This window comes from Leptonychotes weddellii, chromosome 4, assembly GCF_054177405.1.
Source record: "Leptonychotes weddellii isolate Sample4059 chromosome 4, ASM5417740v2, whole genome shotgun sequence".
Classification (NCBI taxonomy): domain Eukaryota; kingdom Metazoa; phylum Chordata; class Mammalia; order Carnivora; family Phocidae; genus Leptonychotes; species Leptonychotes weddellii.
This window is the reverse complement of record NC_138372.1, coordinates 73,413,841-73,434,482: the sequence shown is the minus strand read 5'-3', so window position 1 is coordinate 73,434,482 and position 20,642 is coordinate 73,413,841. Positions and strand designations below refer to the sequence as shown.

The 20,642-nt window shown below is 39.1% G+C and overlaps 2 protein-coding genes across 7 annotated transcripts in view; one reads left to right on the top strand and one right to left on the bottom strand.

The window, feature by feature from the left end:
• Nucleotides 1-5,348, bottom strand: part of TLCD4 (TLC domain containing 4) — a 114,470-nt gene extending 109,122 nt beyond the window's left edge. The window contains exon 1 of the mRNA XM_081818831.1: nucleotides 5,185-5,348. The gene's annotated coding sequence lies outside the window, so the exon portion shown is untranslated. The remainder of the gene's footprint in view (nucleotides 1-5,184) is intronic.
• Nucleotides 5,349-5,371: 23 nt separating this feature from the next.
• Nucleotides 5,372-20,642, top strand: part of ALG14 (ALG14 UDP-N-acetylglucosaminyltransferase subunit) — an 88,364-nt gene continuing 73,093 nt past the window's right edge. For 3 of the 6 annotated variants that reach the window (XM_031019616.2, XM_031019617.2, XM_031019615.2), the window contains exons 1-2: nucleotides 5,375-5,599; nucleotides 10,114-10,265. In XM_031019616.2, coding sequence (XP_030875476.1) covers nucleotides 5,464-5,599; nucleotides 10,114-10,265 — 288 coding nt within the window. In that variant the 5' untranslated portion in view covers nucleotides 5,375-5,463. Of the gene's footprint in view, nucleotides 5,600-10,113; nucleotides 10,266-20,642 lie in introns of all 6 variants that reach the window. The other 3 variants (XM_081818835.1, XM_081818836.1, XM_006748581.3) reach the window with 3 other exon arrangements.

The following is a 20,642-nucleotide window of genomic DNA, read 5'->3' as shown; positions in this document are numbered from 1 at the left end:
TTAAATTCCCCCAATCTGACCCAACTCCCATTCCTCACCACCCTTCAAACCCTTCACGGCATAGTTTGGACCTCCTAATCTGTCACCTGCAAACCTCCCTTATATCTTCAACTTCTTTTTGAATGACTTCTCCACTTCCCTGTAGAAGCTGAAGACTTGCTCCTCAATATGTCTCTCAAATGGAGGCCATTTGTTTCTCACACACCCACAGAAAGTGGGGAAACTCTTGATCCACATCACTGCTTCCAAACCATTTCTCCTTCTTTTAAAAACTTTAGCTCCTTTGAAGTTCCTGTCATGCAGTTGTACCACCCTAACAGGATATAGATGGCACACTTATATTAAGTTGAGGATGATTTAATAAAGGGATGATTTACAGAGGTGTGAATGAGGGAAGGAAGGCACGAGGGATAGTGCAGTCACTGAGGGCTAGTAACAGTGGAACTTTCACCACCCCTTGGCCTGAAGGAATGAGGAAAGGGAGCTCTGGGGCCCAGGACAGAGAGGTATAGAAGCCATGTTGAAGAGCAGAGTCCTCCCCCTCCCCCCCATTCAGGGACACAGCCTCCCTACATCAGATCTGCTGAGGCTCCTCATTGGCCAAACCCAACCAGAACCAGACAGCAAGGAAACTGCTGATTGAATCCATAGGTTTCAGCTCCCATGGCTGGGTGGGGTGGGGAAGAGTGAATCTTGAGGGACAAATGGAAGATATCCTGCTTATACCCAAAGTTCTTTTTGGTTGCTATCATCTTCCAAACTTTTACTTTTTGAAAACTTGAGCTCATCTTCCTCTCCACCCCTTAGTGACTTTGGCATTCATGTGGTGGCCCCTGCATCTTTTTGATCCATTCTTAGAGTGACACCCTAAAAACTACTATCAGTAATAACACAATATTGACTTCAAGCATCCCACCCTCTGACCACCACCTCTTATCTCTACAGTTCACTGGCTCTAGTTCTTTCATTGCAATTTTTCAACCTTCTTTAGGCTTCCAATCCCCTGACTTCACACTCTGCCACTATTTCCACTCTCCTACCTTTACCCTCCTGTCTTCACTTCCCACTATGCCCAGAGAAAGTTCCATGGACCTTGCTCCCTTAAGAATCTTACCTCGCTAATGTATTCACCTGTCAAAAATCTAACTTTGGTTAAAGCCAACTATCTGCCTTTTCCAGTGGGGAAAAAGACATAAAATTATGCTGAATGGTTTCTCTCTAAATTTGTTATCACATGCTTCAAATGGGCATTCCAAACTGCCCAGAAATCCTACGCCGATCCTGGTGAATATGCCAATTACTTTTCAAGATGATTATTTCCTAACTTCTTTCTCCTCAAGCCTCTCACACTCTGTACCCCATATCCCCACACCCTCCCCTCATCTATTCACCACCAATTCTGTAAACCTCCCAGCACCTGCATTATATCCCTGCCTTATATCCTGTTACCATGGGATAAGGGTCCCTCCTCCTATCAAAGCCCAACCCCTCCACTTGTGTTGTACATTCCAACCCTCATCTTTTGAAGAACTTTGTTCCTACTCTCTCATTCCCTTTCTCTCCTGTATCAATTTTCCTCCACTGGATCATTTTAAAATTCAAATTAATATGTCCAGTAACTCCCATCTTAAAAAATAAGTTTCCTCAATTCCAAATTCTCCTTCATTTCTCATCTAATTTCTCCATTCCCCTTCAAAGAAAAACTTGAAATAATTGTCTATAGACACTGCTTTTCTTCATCTCCCATTCTGCCCATTTCCAACTGCCTTCCACAACCACCATTCCATGGAAATGCTGCTCTCACTTAACTCCTCAGTGATGAATTTGTTTTCAAGTCATCTGATCCCAACTATGAACAGCATGTGACATAGCTGACCACGCTCCCATTCTTGAATCATTTTCCTCTTTTGGTTTTTGTGGCCACCACTCTTTCCTGATTTTCCTTCTATCTCCCTGGCTTGCCCTTCTCTATCTTCCTTGCTGGCTAAATCTCCCTTACTAGACCGCTAAATGTTAATGACCCCATATTCTTCTCAATCCTGAGCTGTCCAATAGAGTAGCCACTAGCCACATGTGTCTATTTAAATTTAAAATAATTTAAATGAAGTAAAATTAAGATTTAGTTCCTCAATCGCACTACCCACATTTCAAGTGCTCAATAGACACATGTAGATAGTGAGCAACATGGCCATAAAACCTTCATATTGTTGTAGAAAGTTCTATTGCACGGGATTGACCTAGACTCCTCCCTAGGTGATCTCACCCAGTCTCGTGGCTTTCAGTACCATGTATATGCTGACTTCTAAATTTATAACTCTAGCTCTGACCCAAGCTTCAGATTTGTACATGAAACTACCTATTTGACATAATCACTTAGATGTCTAACAGGCTAGTCAAACTAACATCCAAAACAGAACACTTCATTTTCATCCTCTCCTCCCCTGTGTCTACCCACAAAAGCTTGTTTCTCTTCCTGTCCATCTATTCTTAGCAAATGACACCATCCAACCAGTTTTGAAGCCAAAACTCCAGGAGCCATCTTGATCCCCAATATCTAATCCATCAATGAGTCTGAACAACTCTATCCATAAAATGTATCTCAAATCTTCTTTCCAAACCCTCTTCTCTCTCCACTATCATCTTTCTAGTCTAAGTTTCTTGTCTGGGCTATTGTCCTATTCATACGAGATCTCCTGTACCTAAATCTAGCACATAGCAGGTGCTCATTAAATATGTTGAATAAATGAACAAGCACAATCCTACTGAATAGTGCAAAATAATTTTAACTTTTTTAATATTCATGAATAATAGATATCTGCCATAAAAGCTTAGAAAATAGATTTAAGAAGATAATAAAAATCACTTCCCAGACAGATTACTTACAATTGGCTATGGCTCAATATCATTACTCATTTTGTCAATTATTAATACATTTTTCATGCTCTCACAGCACTATAATTTACTTCCATGCATTTGTAATCTGTGTTGTCAGTGCAATTTAATCCCCAAGAGAAATTTTAGTTGCTGCTTCTTGTCACTCAGCCTTGCCTTTCCTGATTAATCCAGTACAGCTTCTTGACCTCTTACCTACACATTTTGTGCCTGTCACAAACCAGTAGACATTTTGTTAGGAGTTCCCAACTTTGTTCCTGTCCCAGTCTGCCACCTAGCTCCTCTCTGCACTCAACTTCCTTGTCAGAAACACTGAACGGTTTGACCCTGGCCTTAATTCAAAATAACTCTACCAATAATTCTAAACAATGTCTGCTCCTCCTCCCTCTTTGATTCACTGCATTTACTGTCAGCCCTAAATGCTTGATCAGCCCCATTCATTCAGCTGCATGCCAATGCGATCGAGCGGGTATTTCCTACAGATACAAGTAATTATTGAAGTGAGGCGATGGGGTAAAGGAGAATGTAAGAGTGTCTTCCGAGACCTGCAGTCTAGTAATTATTAATATGCTTGCCATCTGCATTGCCTGTGTCAGGTTACAAAGCCATCTGGGACACAATATTTTCACAGCAATCCAACCACTATTATTTGCCTAAGCAACAATCATCTCTCCTCTACCCTCCTCCAACTTCCTTCTCCAAGAGACCTTTGTGGTCAGTACCCACCCTCCACCAAATAACCAGATACAACAGGGAGCTGTATGCCATGCTCCACCCTACCCCAGCCAGCTTTGAGGTCTCATTCCTTTTATGAATAAGTAAGTGATATAAATATAGCCAGAGAGTGTGAAAGAAAGTCTGTGAGGGGTTCGGGGAAAAAGTTTCCTCACCCTTAAAAAGAAAGACCCAATGACAAGATAATGTCCCTTTTTGGCTCCAGAAATTTCCTCATCTGGATGTAATTTCTGAGATGCTAACATCTTCTTTGAAGTATGAGGGGAGAGTTTTAGGTTGAAGCCATTGCTGGGAATGGCAGAGTGGGCAGATGAAAGAAAACTACATCCTTTGTAATATACTTAAGTTGTTTTTTATACTGTGCCAGAGGCCCTATCCCTGGACTTTGAACTATGTATTTATAAGCCCAGGGGATTCTGATTTCATCAAAATCTGAGGCACTGAATTCTATGCCCACAACTATAAACTTCCTCCACCACTTCCTAGCTAAGAAATCTTAGGCAAACTATATTACTTTTATAGAATCTGTGTCTTTGTCCTTAAAGAGGGAAATAATATTCACCTTTTGGCCTTATTGTGAGGATGTAGGGTTAAGACGATTTGAATGGGAGACTGAATATGGGAAGCGCTATGAGATCCATTAACCAGAAAATGACGCTACGTCCCTAAATGCTTCCCAAACTTGACTGATAGAAACTGACACATTGGTTAAATAACCTGATCCCAGGCCTCTCCTGAGAGACTGCATTTTAAAAGACACATTCTAGGCTCTAGGCAAGTGTGATAATCAAGTAAGTCTGAACTTAGAAAAGGAATACACAATGTAATACTATGCCAGAGTTAGGATTTCTGGTTTCTAAATCTAGATCTGCCACTATTTCAAGTGAGCAAGTTGTTTCATCTTTCAGGACCTGTTTATTCATCTATATACTTGCGCTGTCTAACCTACAGTCTGTACGGGACTGATGGCAAATTACACTTGGGGTGAGGGGACTTCTGTAATCTCAGTATTTTTATATTGCTGCAATGTGGATTATACAGGCAACAGAATATAAGCAAAACTGGGATTAGGGGAGGTGTTGGCTTTGTAGTAAAATTAACTGAATATTAATCGTAGGACGCTGCCTTCTCTATCCTGCTACCTTGAGTCACTGAGCTTCCACTCCTCTCAGGATCATGGCATAATTGGAGGTGATCACCCTCGGCCACTCTGATCGCACAGATCTGTGAAAATGCCTAGAAAAGTTAAAAACACGAGTGTCGGGAAAGAGATTCTGATGAGGGCCCTAAATTTACTTTTTTGTATTAAGGTAACTTTTACTGGCAAGCACAGTACTGTCTTCATGTTGCAACAGAAACTTTTCCCTTGGCATTGAAAAAGGAAGGAAAGAAAAGAAAAGGGAAAGAGAAAGAAAAGGAAAAAAGAAAGGAAGGAAGGAAGGAAGAAAAAAGGCGATGTATGCTATTGGCCTCAGGTGGAATTCACAAAGTTAGTGGCGCGGGAACACCTCCTAACTTGGGAGCTCCGGAGCCTTTGGGGTGCACAGGTGGCCTGACCTCGTCACGGGTGGAAATCACACTTCTCCTGCGTTTAACTTGCCGAATTTCAGTTTATGCTTGGGAGGCAGCCGCATGGAATCCGGTAGGGAAGCCACCAAAGTCCCCAGAGCCAGCACTTCCGCCTCCCGCCCTGAACTTCTCCTAGCGCAGACAAGCCCCGCCCACCAAGAGGCTCGACACGCCCCGTTTGCGTCTCCGCAGAGCCCGTACTTCTTGAACTTTGACTGCTTCTGAGCGGCGACGCGGGGGGATAATACGCATGCGTCGTTTCTTTGCATGGCTAGCGTCCTTATCCTAGCGGCGGCGGGAGCTGCGGTGGCCGCGCTGCTGGCACTGCGGCTGTGGGTAGTGCTCCATTCTCAGGTCCTGGTGCCCCGTCAGTCTCTCAGTCTCTTGGTGGTGGCTGGGTCCGGTAAGTATTGAGGCGGTGACTGTCGAGCCTGGGTCGGTCACTACAAACCCCAGAGTACACCGCGACTCTCCCCTCTAGTCTCCTTAGTACTTTTTGGAGCATTGCATGCTGAGATTTGTAGTTTCTTTGTGTTAACCGGAACCGGTCAGCCCAGGGGCGAAATCCTGGTTTGCTGACGCGGCCCAAGCATCTTTTAAGGACAAATGAGTAACTTACACTTGTCTGTAATTAAGCTTCCACGTAGCGTATATTATTCTAACAAATTATTATTAAGCAGAGAGGACGCAGAAGCCTTATGTTGCTAACTTACAATTTTCCTGATTAAAAATAGCTGTTTGCATCATTAATCTAGGCATTTTGTATTTAGTCTAGGAATCACGAATACTAGATGATAAATGAGGCAAAGTGAATTGTCACATTTATAAATATACAAATCCATGAGGTTAGAAACAGTTATCTACTGACCATAGAACAATACACATTTCAGAATATTGTGTCAGCATATGAGCAACAAGCTGCCCTATCAGGTAATACAATTTAACAGAGTCTACCAGCTCTGCAGGCCCTCACAGTAAGTTCTGACAGAGATAGATATACTGTGTACACTTAGAAATGCTAGGAGATTGTATCCAGTTAGAATAATATTTACAGTATGAGCAAATGTTCTAAACTGATGTTCAAGTATAACTCATTACCTTTTTCAGTTAACATATGTTGAGCCTTTGGGGAATCCAGGCACTATGCTAAGCTCTGGAAATGACAAAACTGACTACTACTACTACTTGCCACAGAGTGGTGACTAGGTAGTTAAGCAGTGTGAAAGGTACAAGGATACAGCAGTGAATGAAAAGGAGATTACAGAAAAACTAACAGAAAACAAAAAACAAAACAAAATGTGTACTTGTTATAATCTGGGAAGTGTAGGCTGCTATGGCAGTCTTCAGGAAGGGCGCCGTTTTATCTGAACTTGAGACAGGAAAATTCTTGGAACAAGTGATGTCTAAACTGAGACTTGAAAGATGACCAGGAAAGAACCAAAGAGGCTTTGAGGACTGGGAAGGTGTGAAAAGAAGTTGATAGCACTTGGAATGGCCAGAGGTGGGAGGCCACTGTTGCTTTGAGTTCCATGTGGCGCGGTAAGCCCAGTGCAGATCCCAAAGGGCGTTGTAAACCATGCTCTATAAAGCTATTATTGGCACTACTCCACTGCTTTATACCATGTAGGGGTTAGGACCACAGGCCCTAGATTGACATAATCCTGGAGTTGAATCACATCTTTGCCACTTACTGACCTGGTGATCTTGGGCAAATTAGTTAACCTCACTGAACTTTCTGTTTCCACCTTGAAAAATATGGAATGAGAAGAGGAGAGACTAAATGTAATATTAAAAGTGTTTAGCAAAGTGCTTGGCATATAATAAGCATTTAATAAATGGTGACTGTTGTTAGTCCTGGTAGCAAAGGATCTTTTAAAATACTTTTGAGTGGAGAGTGACCCAATTAAATATAAACTTTTTACAAAGATCATCCAGCCAGCATTGTCAAGAGAATGTTTTGACAAAGACTGAGGTAGGGAAACAAGTAGGAACTTGCGGTTTGAAAGCGGGGGATGAAGGAAGGAAAGGCTCAGGAATGATGTCCAGGTTTCTGTCTTGAACAAATAGATGAATGGGTGTTAGAGCCATTCACTTGACAGTATTAGATTTGGTGGACTGGGAACCAAAATTAAGATTGAGAATTAGTCTGGCAAGTGGTGCCTTTGTCATTCAAACCATTCAGGGTAGGGAGAGGTCAAGGACCTCAAAGAATCTTCCAAGTCAAAGGAAGACTTGTAATCAGACAAATAGTTTAATAGTTCATGGCCAGAATTTTGGAGGAGGGGGAAGGCATTTTTCAGTGTTTACCGTGAATACCAAAAAATGTCTAATCTTTAGATTCCATAAAATATGATTAATCAACCACATATTTTCAAAAGAACATCAATTAAAATTACTACTTTTCTTTGAAATATCATATGATTTCCTTAGGCAAATTTTAGATTTAATACCAAATGCTCATCTACCCATTCATTCAATTATAGGAGTGCCTACTGTTTTCAAGGCACTGAAGATCAGCAGTAACAAAATGAACAGAAGTCCCTGCCATCATCGTGCTTACCTTCTAGTGGAGCAAGGGTTAGGGGAGACAAAAACAAAAGAAATAAATAGACTGCATATTAAATTATATGGTGATAAATATTATGAGGTAGGGGAAGGAGGTTGCATTTTAGACAGAATTGTAAGGAAAAGCTCCCGGGGGAGATGACAGATACCCAACAACAGCAAGGAGGCCAGAGTGGCTGGAATAGACTTAAGCCAGGTAGAAGCAGAAGAGGTCTATGAGGTAACAAAGTAAGGGGTCAAATTATAAGATGCCTTTTATTGCATGTGAAAAGGGAAGCCACTGGAGGGTTTTGAGCAGAGGTAAATTGATCAACTCTCTCTAACAGGATCACACTGGATGCTGTGTTGAGAATAGACTGATGTAGACACTTGAATGGACAAGCGGAGCTGGGGGAGCAGACCAGGAAATCGTGGTCATAATTGATGTGAGGGTGATGTGGCTTGGAACAGGGTAATAGCAAAGGAGATGCAGGGGGGGGAGGAGATTGGATTCTGGATATATTTTAAGTAAAACTGAGAAGATTTTGTTCCCAAAGAATATATCTTAATAAAAGAGTAAAATGGAAGACAAAGCCCATCATTTTAATGACTTTATTCCGTGGCAAGGTTAAATCTTTAAAGAATGTATTCAGTAAATGTTTCCTTTTAAAAAAAAGAGAAGACTGTTAAAGCAGGTATAATGAAATTTTAATTTCAGTGGGAATGTGGATATTATCCTTTTTATCCTTAATTGGTCCAGCTGTGAAAACAAGTACCTACTTTGCAAACCACATTTTCTCAAGGCTAAAAACAAAAATACCAAAATGAGTATAAATCAGATGTGTAAATTACATGCCCCAGACAATAAGATGGGTGACAAGTTATAAAGTATGATTCTAATTCCTCCTCACACATAATCTATGCCAATTTTATTTCTATATCTAATTCCTTCTGGAACCTAGAGAGTAATCCTTCCTTTTCTACTGTAAGAAAATATGTGCATTGGCAGAAACCACACACTTATTTTGTTTGATTATCCTTCTATATGTTCACTGTATTACTACTGAAAGCGCTTTCTAACAACAGTTGTTGGTGGGGGAGAGTTTAGTAGATAGGAGGGACACTGTGACCAGAGGCAAGGAGGAGGTAACAAATAAGATGAATACAAAGAATGTTAAGGACATCAACCTGGCTGAGGCTGAGAGAGTATGAAGTGAAACGAAATGGGTATGATAGGGCTCAGAGAAGTTTGATTGCTTTGCTTTAAATGCTATATAGTTAACATGAGAGGTTGATATTCTTTGGTGTTTTTTTTTCCCATGGAGGAAACCTCAGTGTACACAGTCGATTTTTAAATTCATAGTTTTGAAATTAGAAGTATTAAAATTTTGGAGATTGTACAGTTTCAAAAATTGAACAGTTTTTTGGTAAAGCTGGTAAATATTTGACGACCTGTAGTATGCTGAGACCTCTCTCAGGAGCTGGGGTTACAGTGCTGAACAGTAGTCTTCCTTAGGAAGCCCCAAGTCCTGCGGGTCAGTGCTCATGCCTCATTGACATTACTTCTCAGCACAGAAACCTTCAGTGACCCAGTGACCGTCTTTCCATTTTCCAGGCTACTTTCCTGATCTGATTTCACCCTCCTTCACAGTGTTCCCACCATTCCCTGAACACACATCTCAGCTCTTGCCATCTCATGTCCTAATAATCCCACTCTTGGCCAGTGGCCTCCCTATTCTTATCTGTTCATTAGCTTTACCTTTCAAGTCCTCTCAGCCTTTACCAGGGATCTCCCTTCCTCTTACAGGGTTGGTCTTTCATAACCATTTGCTTGCCTCACCTCTGCCCCCATTTAAGTTTTTCATGCTGTCTTGCATGACTCTTTAAATGTCTGTGTGTCTTTCCCCTTTTCACCAGGCTTCTTGATAACAGGAGTTGTGTCTCATACTTCTTTGTGCCTTCCTTAACACCTACTGCTAGTGCCAATTTTAGTTTTATAAAGTTATTATCCTCTTCCCCCATATAAAAGTAGTATTTATTCAAGGGCATAGATTATTGTTTCCAAATGCTCCTTTCACCTATTGAGAAATACATAAAACATAACATTAGTATAACACAGTCAAATAGATATGGCCATTGAGGGTTTCTTTTTTTTAAGTTTTTATTTAAATTCCAGTTAGTTAACACAGTGTAATATTAGTTTCAGGTGTACAATGTAGTGATTGAACACTATACCATACAACACCAGGTGCTCATGACAACAAGTGCACTCCTTAATCCCCATCACCTGTTTCCCCCATCCCCTCACCCACCTCCCCTCTGGTAACCACACTGTGGGTTTCTTAATCTTAGGCCTTCCAATATTTTTTCCAGGTGGGCACACCACTGAGATCCTGAGGCTGCTTGAGAACCTGTCCAATGCTTACTCTCCTAGACATTATATCATTGCTGATACTGATGAAATGAGTGCCCATAAAATAAATTCTTTTGAACTAAATCGAGCTGATAGAGACCCCAGTACCATGGTAAGTGATCATTTATATTTCTAAGAAAGTTAAAAGTTGAATATTGAGTTGAATTATCTCTGGAAACAATCTCGTGGCACCTCAGTGCGCTGCCCACACAGGGCAGTCAAATGTTTATTGCTGGTGAAATATATTTCCTCTACTACCAAAAGATAAGAATTTCTTTAAACTACATCTTCAAGTGGCAGTTTAGTTTCTTATATTCTCTTTTATTCTTTTAAATAGGGGAAATTGTGTTTCAATTAATTCCAGCTAGGAAAATTTAAACTTACATAAAGCATCTGATTCATGTGCTTATTGGCTCTTCACTAAAGTTCTTTATCAATGTATTGCATTTCTTGATGATGTATCTATGACTACTTCTTATTCTTCAAATTGTATTTGAATCTGCCTTTAAAATTAACTTCTCTATCTCTGGTTGCTCACTTCAGTTTAGCATTTTAGTCAGAATTAGGGGTAAAAGAACAAAAGTGAAATGACTTCTTTATCAAGGAAGGAAACTAGAGCTGTCCCTTGGGTAGATTGTCTCCATCCATCCCTCCCTCTGGTACCTGCCCAGCCAAGGAGCGGCAACAGGTAGTTCAGGAGTGCAAGCTGACCCAGCTCAGGCTACTCAGTGTTTCCCTGGGCTTTTTGGACTTGGGGATCCAGAAAATGGAGACAGTCTTTCTTTGGGGACAAACTCTGTGAAAGATAAAATTTGGGAGCTCCTGGCAGTCATGTTTTCACCTGCCAGGTAAAGATAGACTACAGTTGGAGAAAAGAATGATGTTAATACACAGGAAGAGTAAAATGAGGTGGTAAGACCTGCCTTCAGGAACTCCAGAGGTCTGGCTGCATCCGTGTGGGAAATTCAGATCCACTAATACCGCCACTCTCCTACTCCCCCTCATTTCCTCTCTCACTTCCTCACCTCACCCCACCTCCACACCTTTTTAAAGCCTGTTTCAACTGAGTTGTGGTCAACTGTGTAAACGTGATCCCTAACTACAACACTGTTAGAATGTGTTCTTGGAGATTCCATGTCAAACAGGATCAGAATCTGGCTGTTGTTATTCAGCCAGAACAAAATGCTGTGGTATGTTTTCTCTGTGGGGGGGGGTAAGCCAAATGCTTCATTTCTGTTTTGGGAATCTTATGGCCTCTGAAACAAAGTACCACACACTGGGTGACTAAGGGCAGAAATGTATTCTCTCACAGTTGCAGAGGCTAGAAATCTGAAATCAAGGATTCGACTGGGCCACGTTCTCTCTGAAGACCCTAGGGGAGAATTCTTCCTTGCCTCTTACTAGCTGCTGATGGTTGCCAACACTCCTTGGCATTCCTTGGCTTATAGCAGCATCATTTTAATCTCTGCCTCTATTGTCATAGGGCCATTCCTGTGTCTCTGTCTTCACATTCCCTTCTCATAAAGACACCAGTCATTGGATATAGGGCCCAGACACATTCAGTATGACCTCATCTTAACTTGATTCCACCTACAAGACCTTTTTCCAAATAAGGTCACACTGACAGATTCCAGATAGACAGGAATTTTGGGGGGACACTATTCATCCCTGTGTGTGTAACTGATCCTTTTAATAATGTGCAAGACAGATAATACCATACTTATTTTACAAATGAGAAAATGGAGACCCAGAAGTATAAATAAGGTCCACCTGATATGTGGCACTTACCTAAACATGTCTTCTCCAAAACTTTTTCTGCATAGGCCACTCTGCCTCTTCTGTGCATTCTTTTCCAATCCAATAAACTAAGTAAAAAAGAATGCTTTGGGGATTATTCAAGGCATCAGAGACTAAAAATGTCATTGAATCTCTTATCTTAGAGGGTATATTAGAATTGGTGGAGAATTTGGAGAATACAGTGGTGACTTTTTACACAAGTGGAATATAGTATTATAATTTAGCAGTTGTAAAGACTACTTAAAAAATATAAAAGTTGAATAATTACAAATTTGTTATTGTTTTCAACATAAGGAACAGGTATCTTTTTACCCAATTATTAGCATATATATTCTTCTTTCTGAAGTTGCATCCAATTAGAGGCTACAGTTTTAATTTAGCATACATATTGAATATTTGCTGAATTTCGTGGTTTAATGGAACATTTGGAAGATTGTTATATACAGGAAGATTGTGGGTTGGTTTTTTTGAGAGGGGGAGGGGCAGAGGGAAAGAGAATCTTTTTTTTTTTTTTAAAGATTTTATTTATTTATTTGACAGAGAGAGACACAGTGAGAAAGGGAACACAAGCAGGGGGAGTGGGAGAGGGAGAGGGAGAAGCAGGCGTTCCGCTGAGCAGGGAGCCCGATGCTGGGCTCGATCCCAGGACCCTGGGATCATGATCTGAGCCGAAGGCAAACTTAATGACTGAGCCACCCAGGCGCCCTGGAAGAGAGAGAATCTTAAGCAGCCTCCATGCTCAGCGTGGACTTGATCTCAGGGCTCGATCTCAGGACTCTGAGATCATGACCTGAGCCAAAATCAAGAGTTGGACACTTAACCAACTGAGCCACGCAGGGGCCCCTACAGGAAGATTGTTATAGACACTTTAAAACCCTGTAAGTTGGGTGTCATTCACTTTATTTTATTTATTTTTTAATTGAAGTTTATCTGACACACAATGTTACACTAGTTTCAGGTGTACAGCATAGTGATATGACAACTCTGTGCATTATGCTGTGCTCACCACAAGTATAGCTCCCATCTGTCACCAGACAACACTATTACAGTATCCTTGAATGTACTCCCTGTGCCGGAACTTTTGATTCCTGTGACCTATATATTCCATAACTGGAAGCCTTACCTCCCATTCCCCTTCACCCATTTTGCCCATCCCTCACGCTCTCTCTGGCAGCCACCAGTTCTCTGCTTTTATGGGTCTGTTTATGCTTTGTTCGTTTGTTTGTTTCTTTTGCTTTTTAGATTCCATTATAAGTGAGATCATATGGTCTTTGTCTTTCTCTGTCTGACATATTTTACTTAACATAATGCCCTCTAGGTCCATACAAGGTTTGATTCACTTTAATCCAAAAGCCAAAGATTTTGAATTTTTAAAGTGCCATTATTTTGTCTTCCTCTCAAAGTGGTACCACCAGTGTAGGACTAAGCATCTCTCTTAGACTACTTTCTTCCATCAGTTAATTTACTGCTGGGGCAATGCGACCCTTTTTAGAGAAAAAATACTACCTCATTCCTAAAAGGATCTCTACTCATGAATCTGAAGCTGGAAAGAGTTTCTGCAGAGATGCAGAGAGAGCTGTTGAGGGTGGTAGCATGAGTTGTCGTTTCTGCTGGCTACACCATATGCTACACTTGGGGGAGAGGCCACGTGGAGAGACACCTTCCCACCAAGCTTTACTCAAGGGAAGAATCCACTTACTCTTCTCTTTTTTTCACTATAGCTTAGGGGAGTTATACCTGCAGCCCCCTAGACAGCTATCCATTATACCTCCCATGGAGCTCACAAGACTGGGGAGAAGGAGTCTCGTTGCAGAAATTGGTAGTGATCAATACGTTTGCCGGCAGAGCCCTTATTAGCCAAGAATATTGAACAATCTAGATCTTAATGTCTAGTGCAGTAGCTACCAGCACTGGCTCAACACTACTTATTGAATACTCCTTTTTTCACTGATCTGCAATGCTATCACTGTTATATCAAGTTTCTGTGTATGTAAAGATCTGTATGTGAGCTTTCCTCTTTGTTGACTGGTTTGTTTGTCTATTCCTAATATCAAGCTCCCATAGTCTTACTCTTCAGAAGTATCTTAGGGGTTCTTTCTTTTTTCCCATGGGTTTCTGAGTTAGCTTTGGCAAGTTCACAAAGAAACATGTTAAAATTTTTATTTGAATTGAATCAATGCATCAGTTTGAGGAGAACTTAAATCTATATAATGGTATCTTCCTATCCAGGGACATTGTCTGTCTCTGCATTATTTAGGTTTCCTTTAATGCTTTTCAGTAACATTTCTAATTTTCTTCACGAGAGACTTGTATATTTTTTGTTGTTTTTATTCTGTGTACCTTGTATTGTCTTATTGTTGTAAGTGATATACCTTTTAATGGGATTTCCTGTGTTACAGTATAGAGAAATATAATTGATTTGAGTATAGTGATCTTATAAGAATCACTTTGCCACATTCTAATTAATTCCAGTAATTTGTACACTTTTATGCTATCTACAAAGATAATATCATCTGCAAATAGTAACAATTATGATTCTTTCTAATCTTTACACCTTTTATTTCTTTTTCTCATTTTGTTTTTAGAACTTCCAGAACAGTAACTAATAGAAGCAGTATAGTGGTCATCTTTATAGTCTTTATGATTTTAAAAATTAGCCAGGAGTTTAATTTTAAATCGTATTTGGTTGTTGATTTTTATCAAATGTCTTTTCTTTATCTCAGATGATCATATTGTTTTTTCCATTTTATCTATTTTCGTGGGCAGTTACAAGGTATGAATTGTTGTTGAATTCTTGGAATAAACCTAGTTTGTGCATAGTGAGTTACATTTTAACGCATTGCTGGATTTTGTTTGCAAGTATATTGTTTAGGAATTATTGTATTAATGTTCATGCATGAGATTGCCCTGTACTTTTCCTTTCTTGTGCTGTTCTTTAGTTTTGGTATCAAGGTTACACTAATCTGATCATGTGAGTATACAGCGTCTTATTTTGGGAAGGAATTTGTATAAATATGGAGTTACTTTTTAAATTTTATAGAACTTGTTTATAAAAATATCTGGCCCTGTTGTGTTCTTTTTATTATGGTTATAGACTTTTCAGGCTTCCTGTTTGTTCTTAAGTCAATTTTGCTAAGATATTTTTCTAGGAATATATCTATTTTTTATGAGTTTACAAATGTGTTGGCATAAATATTTTCATAACATTCTCTTGCCCTTTTGTAATCTATGCAATAGTGTTCACATCGTTTATCTTTGTCCATCTCTTTATTTTTACCTTTTGGTGGTTGTTGTGTTTTAGGTGTATCTTTTTTTTTTTAAAGATTTTATTTATTTATTTGAGAGAGAGAGAATGAGAGAGAGAGCACATGAGAGGGGGGAGGGTCAGAGGGAGAAGCAGACTCCCTGCCGAGCAGGGAGCCCGATGTGGGACTCGATCCAGGGACTCCAGGATCATGACCTGAGCCGAAGGCAGTCGCCCAACCAACTGAGCCACCCAGGCGCCCTAGGTGTATCTTTTTTTAAACGACATGTAACACAGTTTTTAAAATTCAAAACCAAGAATCATTGTCTTTTAACTAGCATGTTTGGTACATGCACATTTATTGTGATTATTAATGTATTAGATTTGTTTCTACTATTTTATTTGGTTCTTTTTACTGACCATCATTTTCTTTGAATCTTTTTATCCTCCTTTTCTGTCTTCTGCTTGGATTAAGTGAGCTTTCTTTATCCTCCCTTTTTCCCTTCTCCTGGAATGGAAAATATTCTATTCTCAAAGATGTTATTCTTAAATTGTCTACATGGTTACCTGACTTAAAGTCAAAAACTTAATATCTCCATCCTCCTCCTGAAAAACAAGGCTTTTAGAATATTTTAACTGTAAACACTTCTTCCCATCTTACATATTATTGTTTTGGTTCTACTTTGTTTTTATACCACCCAAATTACTTATTACTATTATTGTTTTACACAGTCAGTGCTTATTTAGATTTATTTTCTTTGCTTATTCTTGCTATTCCTTTTGGATCCAGTGTCTTTCTACCAGAGTATATCTTTTATTCTTCCCTGGAAGGTCTATAAGTGATTTATTTTTTCCATGTTTTTTGTTTGCCTGAGAATATGTGTTGGTTTTGACCTTCCTTTGATTGCATTCTACATTTAGAATTCTAGGTTGAATTTTTTTCCTTCATAAATGTATATTTAGCATTCATTCATTTATTTAACAAATACTTATTGAATACTTTCTGAATGTTAGTGATATAGTAGTGAATAAAACATGTAAGAATCTCTGCCCTGATGGTGCTTACATTCCAATGGGAAAACAATAAACAAGATAATCAAGTAAAATGTATAATGCATTAGTGTTAAATGCTAAGGAGAAAACTAAAGCCAGGGAAGGGAATACAGAATATTGGGGGGAGGGGGTGGATAAAGGGAGGCTGCAATTTTAGGCAAAATGGCCAGAAAAGTGACATTTGAACAAATACCTGAGAGGGAAGTGAAAGTATAAAGCCATCTGGGGAAAGAGAATTCTTGGAGAGGAAACAATAACTGCAAAGAAGACCCTGAGGTGGGGCTGTACCTGGCATGTTTTTGAAATAACAGAAGTCAAATTGACCAAAGCAAAGTAAGGGAGGAAGAGCTGAGTACATTATGAGCCCATAGAAGTTAGGGTGAGGATGTTGAGATCAGATTTTTTTTTTTAAGATTTTATTTATTTGTCAGAGAGAGAGAGCACAAGCAGGGGGAGCGGCAGGCAGAGGGAGAAGCAGGCCCCTCGCTGACAAGGAGCCAGATGCGGGACTCGATCCCAGGACCCTGGGATTATTACCTGAGCTGAAGACAGACGCTTAACCACCTGAGCCATCCAGGCCTCCCGAGATCAGACTTTTTTTAAGACGTTGTGATCCATTTTTAGTCTTAGATTTTTTTCCCCCTTGTGTGAAATGGGGAGCCATTGGGAGGTTTTAGGTAGAGGAGTGATATGATCTGACTTTTATTTATTTATTTTTTACTTTTTCTTTAACTGAAGTATAGTTGACATACAATGTTACATTAGTTTCAGGTGTACAGCATAATAATTTGATGAGTTTATACATTAGGCTATGCTCACCCAAAGTGTAGCTACCATCTGTCACCATAAAACACAATTGCAATGCCATTAACTATATTCCCTATGTTGTACCTTTTACTCCTGTGGTTTATTCATTCCATAACTGAAAGCCTGTACCCCCGCTTCACCCCTTTTGCCCATCCTCCTAGCTGCTTTCCCTCTGGCAACCATTAGTTTGTTCTCTGTGTTTATGGGTCTGTTCCTGCTTTTTGTTTGTTCATTTGTTTTGTTTTTTAGATTGTACATATAAGTGAAATCGTATGGTATTTGTCTTTCTCTGTCTGACTTACTTCACTTAACATAATACTCTTTAGGTCCATCCCTCTTATCACAAATGGTAAGATTTTATCCTTTTTTATGGCTGATATTCCATTGTATGTATATGTATATACATATGTATATACCATATCATCTTATCCATTCATCTGTCAGTGAACACTGGGTTGCTTCCATATCTTGGCTATTGTAAATAATGCTGATTGTAAATAATGCTGCAGTAAACATGGGGTGTGTACATCTTTTCAAATTAGTGTTTTTGTTTTCTTGGATAAATACCCAATAGTGGAATTATTGAATCATATGCTATTTCTTTTTTCTTTTTTTTTTTTTTTTTTTTAAGATTTTATTTATTTATTTGAGAGAGAGAGAGAAAGCACCAGAGAGGAGAGGGTCAGAGGGAGAAGCAGACTCCCCGCTGAGCAGGGAGCCCGATGCCGGACTCTATCCTGGGACTCCAGGATCATGCCCTGAGCCGAAGGCAGATGCTTAACTGACTGAGCTACCCAGGCGCCCCTCATATGGTATTTCTATTTTTAGTATTTTGAGTAATCATCGTACAGTTGTCCACAGTAGCTGCCGCAGTTTGCATTCCCACCAACAGTGCACAAGAGTTCCTTTTTCTGCACATCTTCACCACCTCTTTGTTATTTCTTTTTGATTCAAGCCATTCTGACAAGGGTAAGGAGGTGTCTCACTGTGGATTTGACTCGCATTTCCTTGATGTTGAGCATCTTTTCATGTCCCTGTTGGCTCTCTGCATGTCTTTGGAAAAATGTCTATTCAGTTCCTCTGTCCATTTTTAATCATATTATATGGGGTTTTGGTGTCGAGTTGTATTAAGTTCTTTATATTTGGGGGATATTAACTCTTCACTGAATATACCACTTGCAGATATCTTCTGTTCAGTAGGTCGCTTTTGTTTTGTTGATGGTTTCCTTTGCTGTGCAAAAGCTTATTATTTTGATGTGATCCCAATAGTTTATTTTTGCTTTTGTTTCCCTTATCTTAGGAAGCATATCTAGAAAAATGTTTCTACAGCCAGTATCCCAGAAATTACTGTATTTTATTCTAGGAGTGTTATGGTTTCATGTCTCACATTTAAGTCTTTAATTCATTGTGAGTTTATTTTTATGTGTGGTGGTAGAAAGTGGTCCAGTTTCATTGTTTTCTATATAGCTGTTCAATTTTTCCAGCAACATTTATTGAAAAGTCTGTCTTTTCCCCACTGTATATTCTCACCTCTTTTTCATAGATTAACTGACCATATAAGCATGGGTTTATTTTTGGGCTCTATCTTCTGTTACATTGATCTATGAGTCTGTTTTTGTGCCAGTACTATACTTCTTTGATGCTACAGCTTTGTGGTATATCTTCAAATCTGGAATTGTGATGCCTCCAGATTTGTTCTTCTTTCTCAAGATTGTTTTATCTATTTGGGGTGTTTTGTGGTTTCATACAAATTTTAGGATCATTTATTTTAGTTCTGTCAACAATGCTATTGGTATTTTGATGGTGTTGCATTGAATCTTTAGATTGCTTTGGGTAGTATGAATATTTTAACAATATGATTCCAATCCATGATCATGATATGTCTTTCCATTTGTTTGTGTTGTCTTCAATTTCTTTCATCAGTGTTTTATAGTTTTCAGAGATCAGATCTTTCACCTCCTTTGTTAAGTTTATTCCTAGGCATTTTATTACTTTGGTACAGTTTAAATGGAATTGTTTTCTTAATTTCTCTTTCTGCTACTTTGTTAAGTGTATAGAAATGCAGCTGACTTCTGTGTATTAGTTTTATGCCCTGCAACTTTACTGAATTCATTTATTCAAATAGTTTTTTGGTGGAGTCTGTAAAATTTTCTATGTATATAGTATCATGCCATCTGCAAATAGTGACAGTTTAACTTCTTTCTTACCAATTTGGATGCCTTTTATTTCTTATTCTTGTCTGATTGCTGTGACTGGGACTTCTAGTACAATGTTGTAAGAAGTGGTGAGAGTGGATATCCTTGTCTTGTTCCTGATCTTAGAGGAAAAGCTCTCAGTTTTTCATCATTGAGTATGATGTTAGCTGTGGGTTTTCATATATGGCCTTTATTATTTTTTAAAGATTTATTTATTTACTTGAAAGAGAATGAGCGAGCAGGGAGAGAGGCAGGGGGAGAGGGAGAGAATCCCAAACAGTCTTCCTGCTGAGCGAGGAGTCTGATGCAGAGCTCGATCCCAGGACCCCAAGATCATGATCTGAGCTGAAATCAAGAGTCAGGTGCTTAACTGACTGAGCTACCCAGGTGTCTTTCATATATGGCCTTTATTATATTGAGGTATGTTTTCTCTAAACCCACTTTGTTGAGAGTTTTTATCATGAATGGATGTTGAATTTTGTCAAATGCTTTCTCTGCATCTGAGATAATCATATGATATTTATCCTTCATTTTGTTGATGTAGTGTATCACATTGATTTATGAATACTGAACCATCATGTGCCCCCAGAATAAATCCCACTTGATTATGGTGAATAATCCTTTTAACATTTTGTTGAATGTGGTTTGCTAATATTTTGTTGAGGATTTTTTGCATCTGTGTTCATCAGGGATATGCACCTATAGTTTTCTTTTTTTGTGGTATCTTTGTCTGGATTTGGTATCAGGGTAATCCTGGCCTCATAGAATGTATATGGAAGCTTTCCTTCCTCTTCTATATTTTGGAATAGTTTAAGGGGAATTTCTATAAATTGATCTGGTCCTGGACTTTTGTTTGTTGGGAGTTTTTCAATTACTGCCTTAATTTTGTTACTAGTAATAGTAACAAATAGGTTTTGTTCAGATTTTCTTCCTGTTTCAGCTTTGGATGATTGTCTGTTTCTAAGAATTTATCCATTTCTTCTAGGTTGTCCAATTAGTTGGCATATCATTTTTCATAGTAGTCTCTAATAACCCTTAGTATTTCTGTGGTGTTGGTTGTTACTTCTCCTTTTTTCATTTCTGACTTTATTTATTTGGGTCCTTTTTCTTTTTTACTTGATGAGTCTGGCTAAAGTTTTATCAATTTTGTTTGTCTTTTCACAAGAACCAGCTCTTGGTTTCATTGATCTTTTCTATTGCTTTTTTAAAGTCTTTATTTCATTTATTTCCACTCTGATCTTTTTTTTTTAATTTATTTATTTTTATTATGTTAATCACCATACATTACATCATTAGTTTTTGATGTAGTGTTCCATGATTCATTGTTTGCATATAACACCCAGTGCTCCATTCAATACATGCCCTCCTTAATACCCATCACTGGGCTAACCCA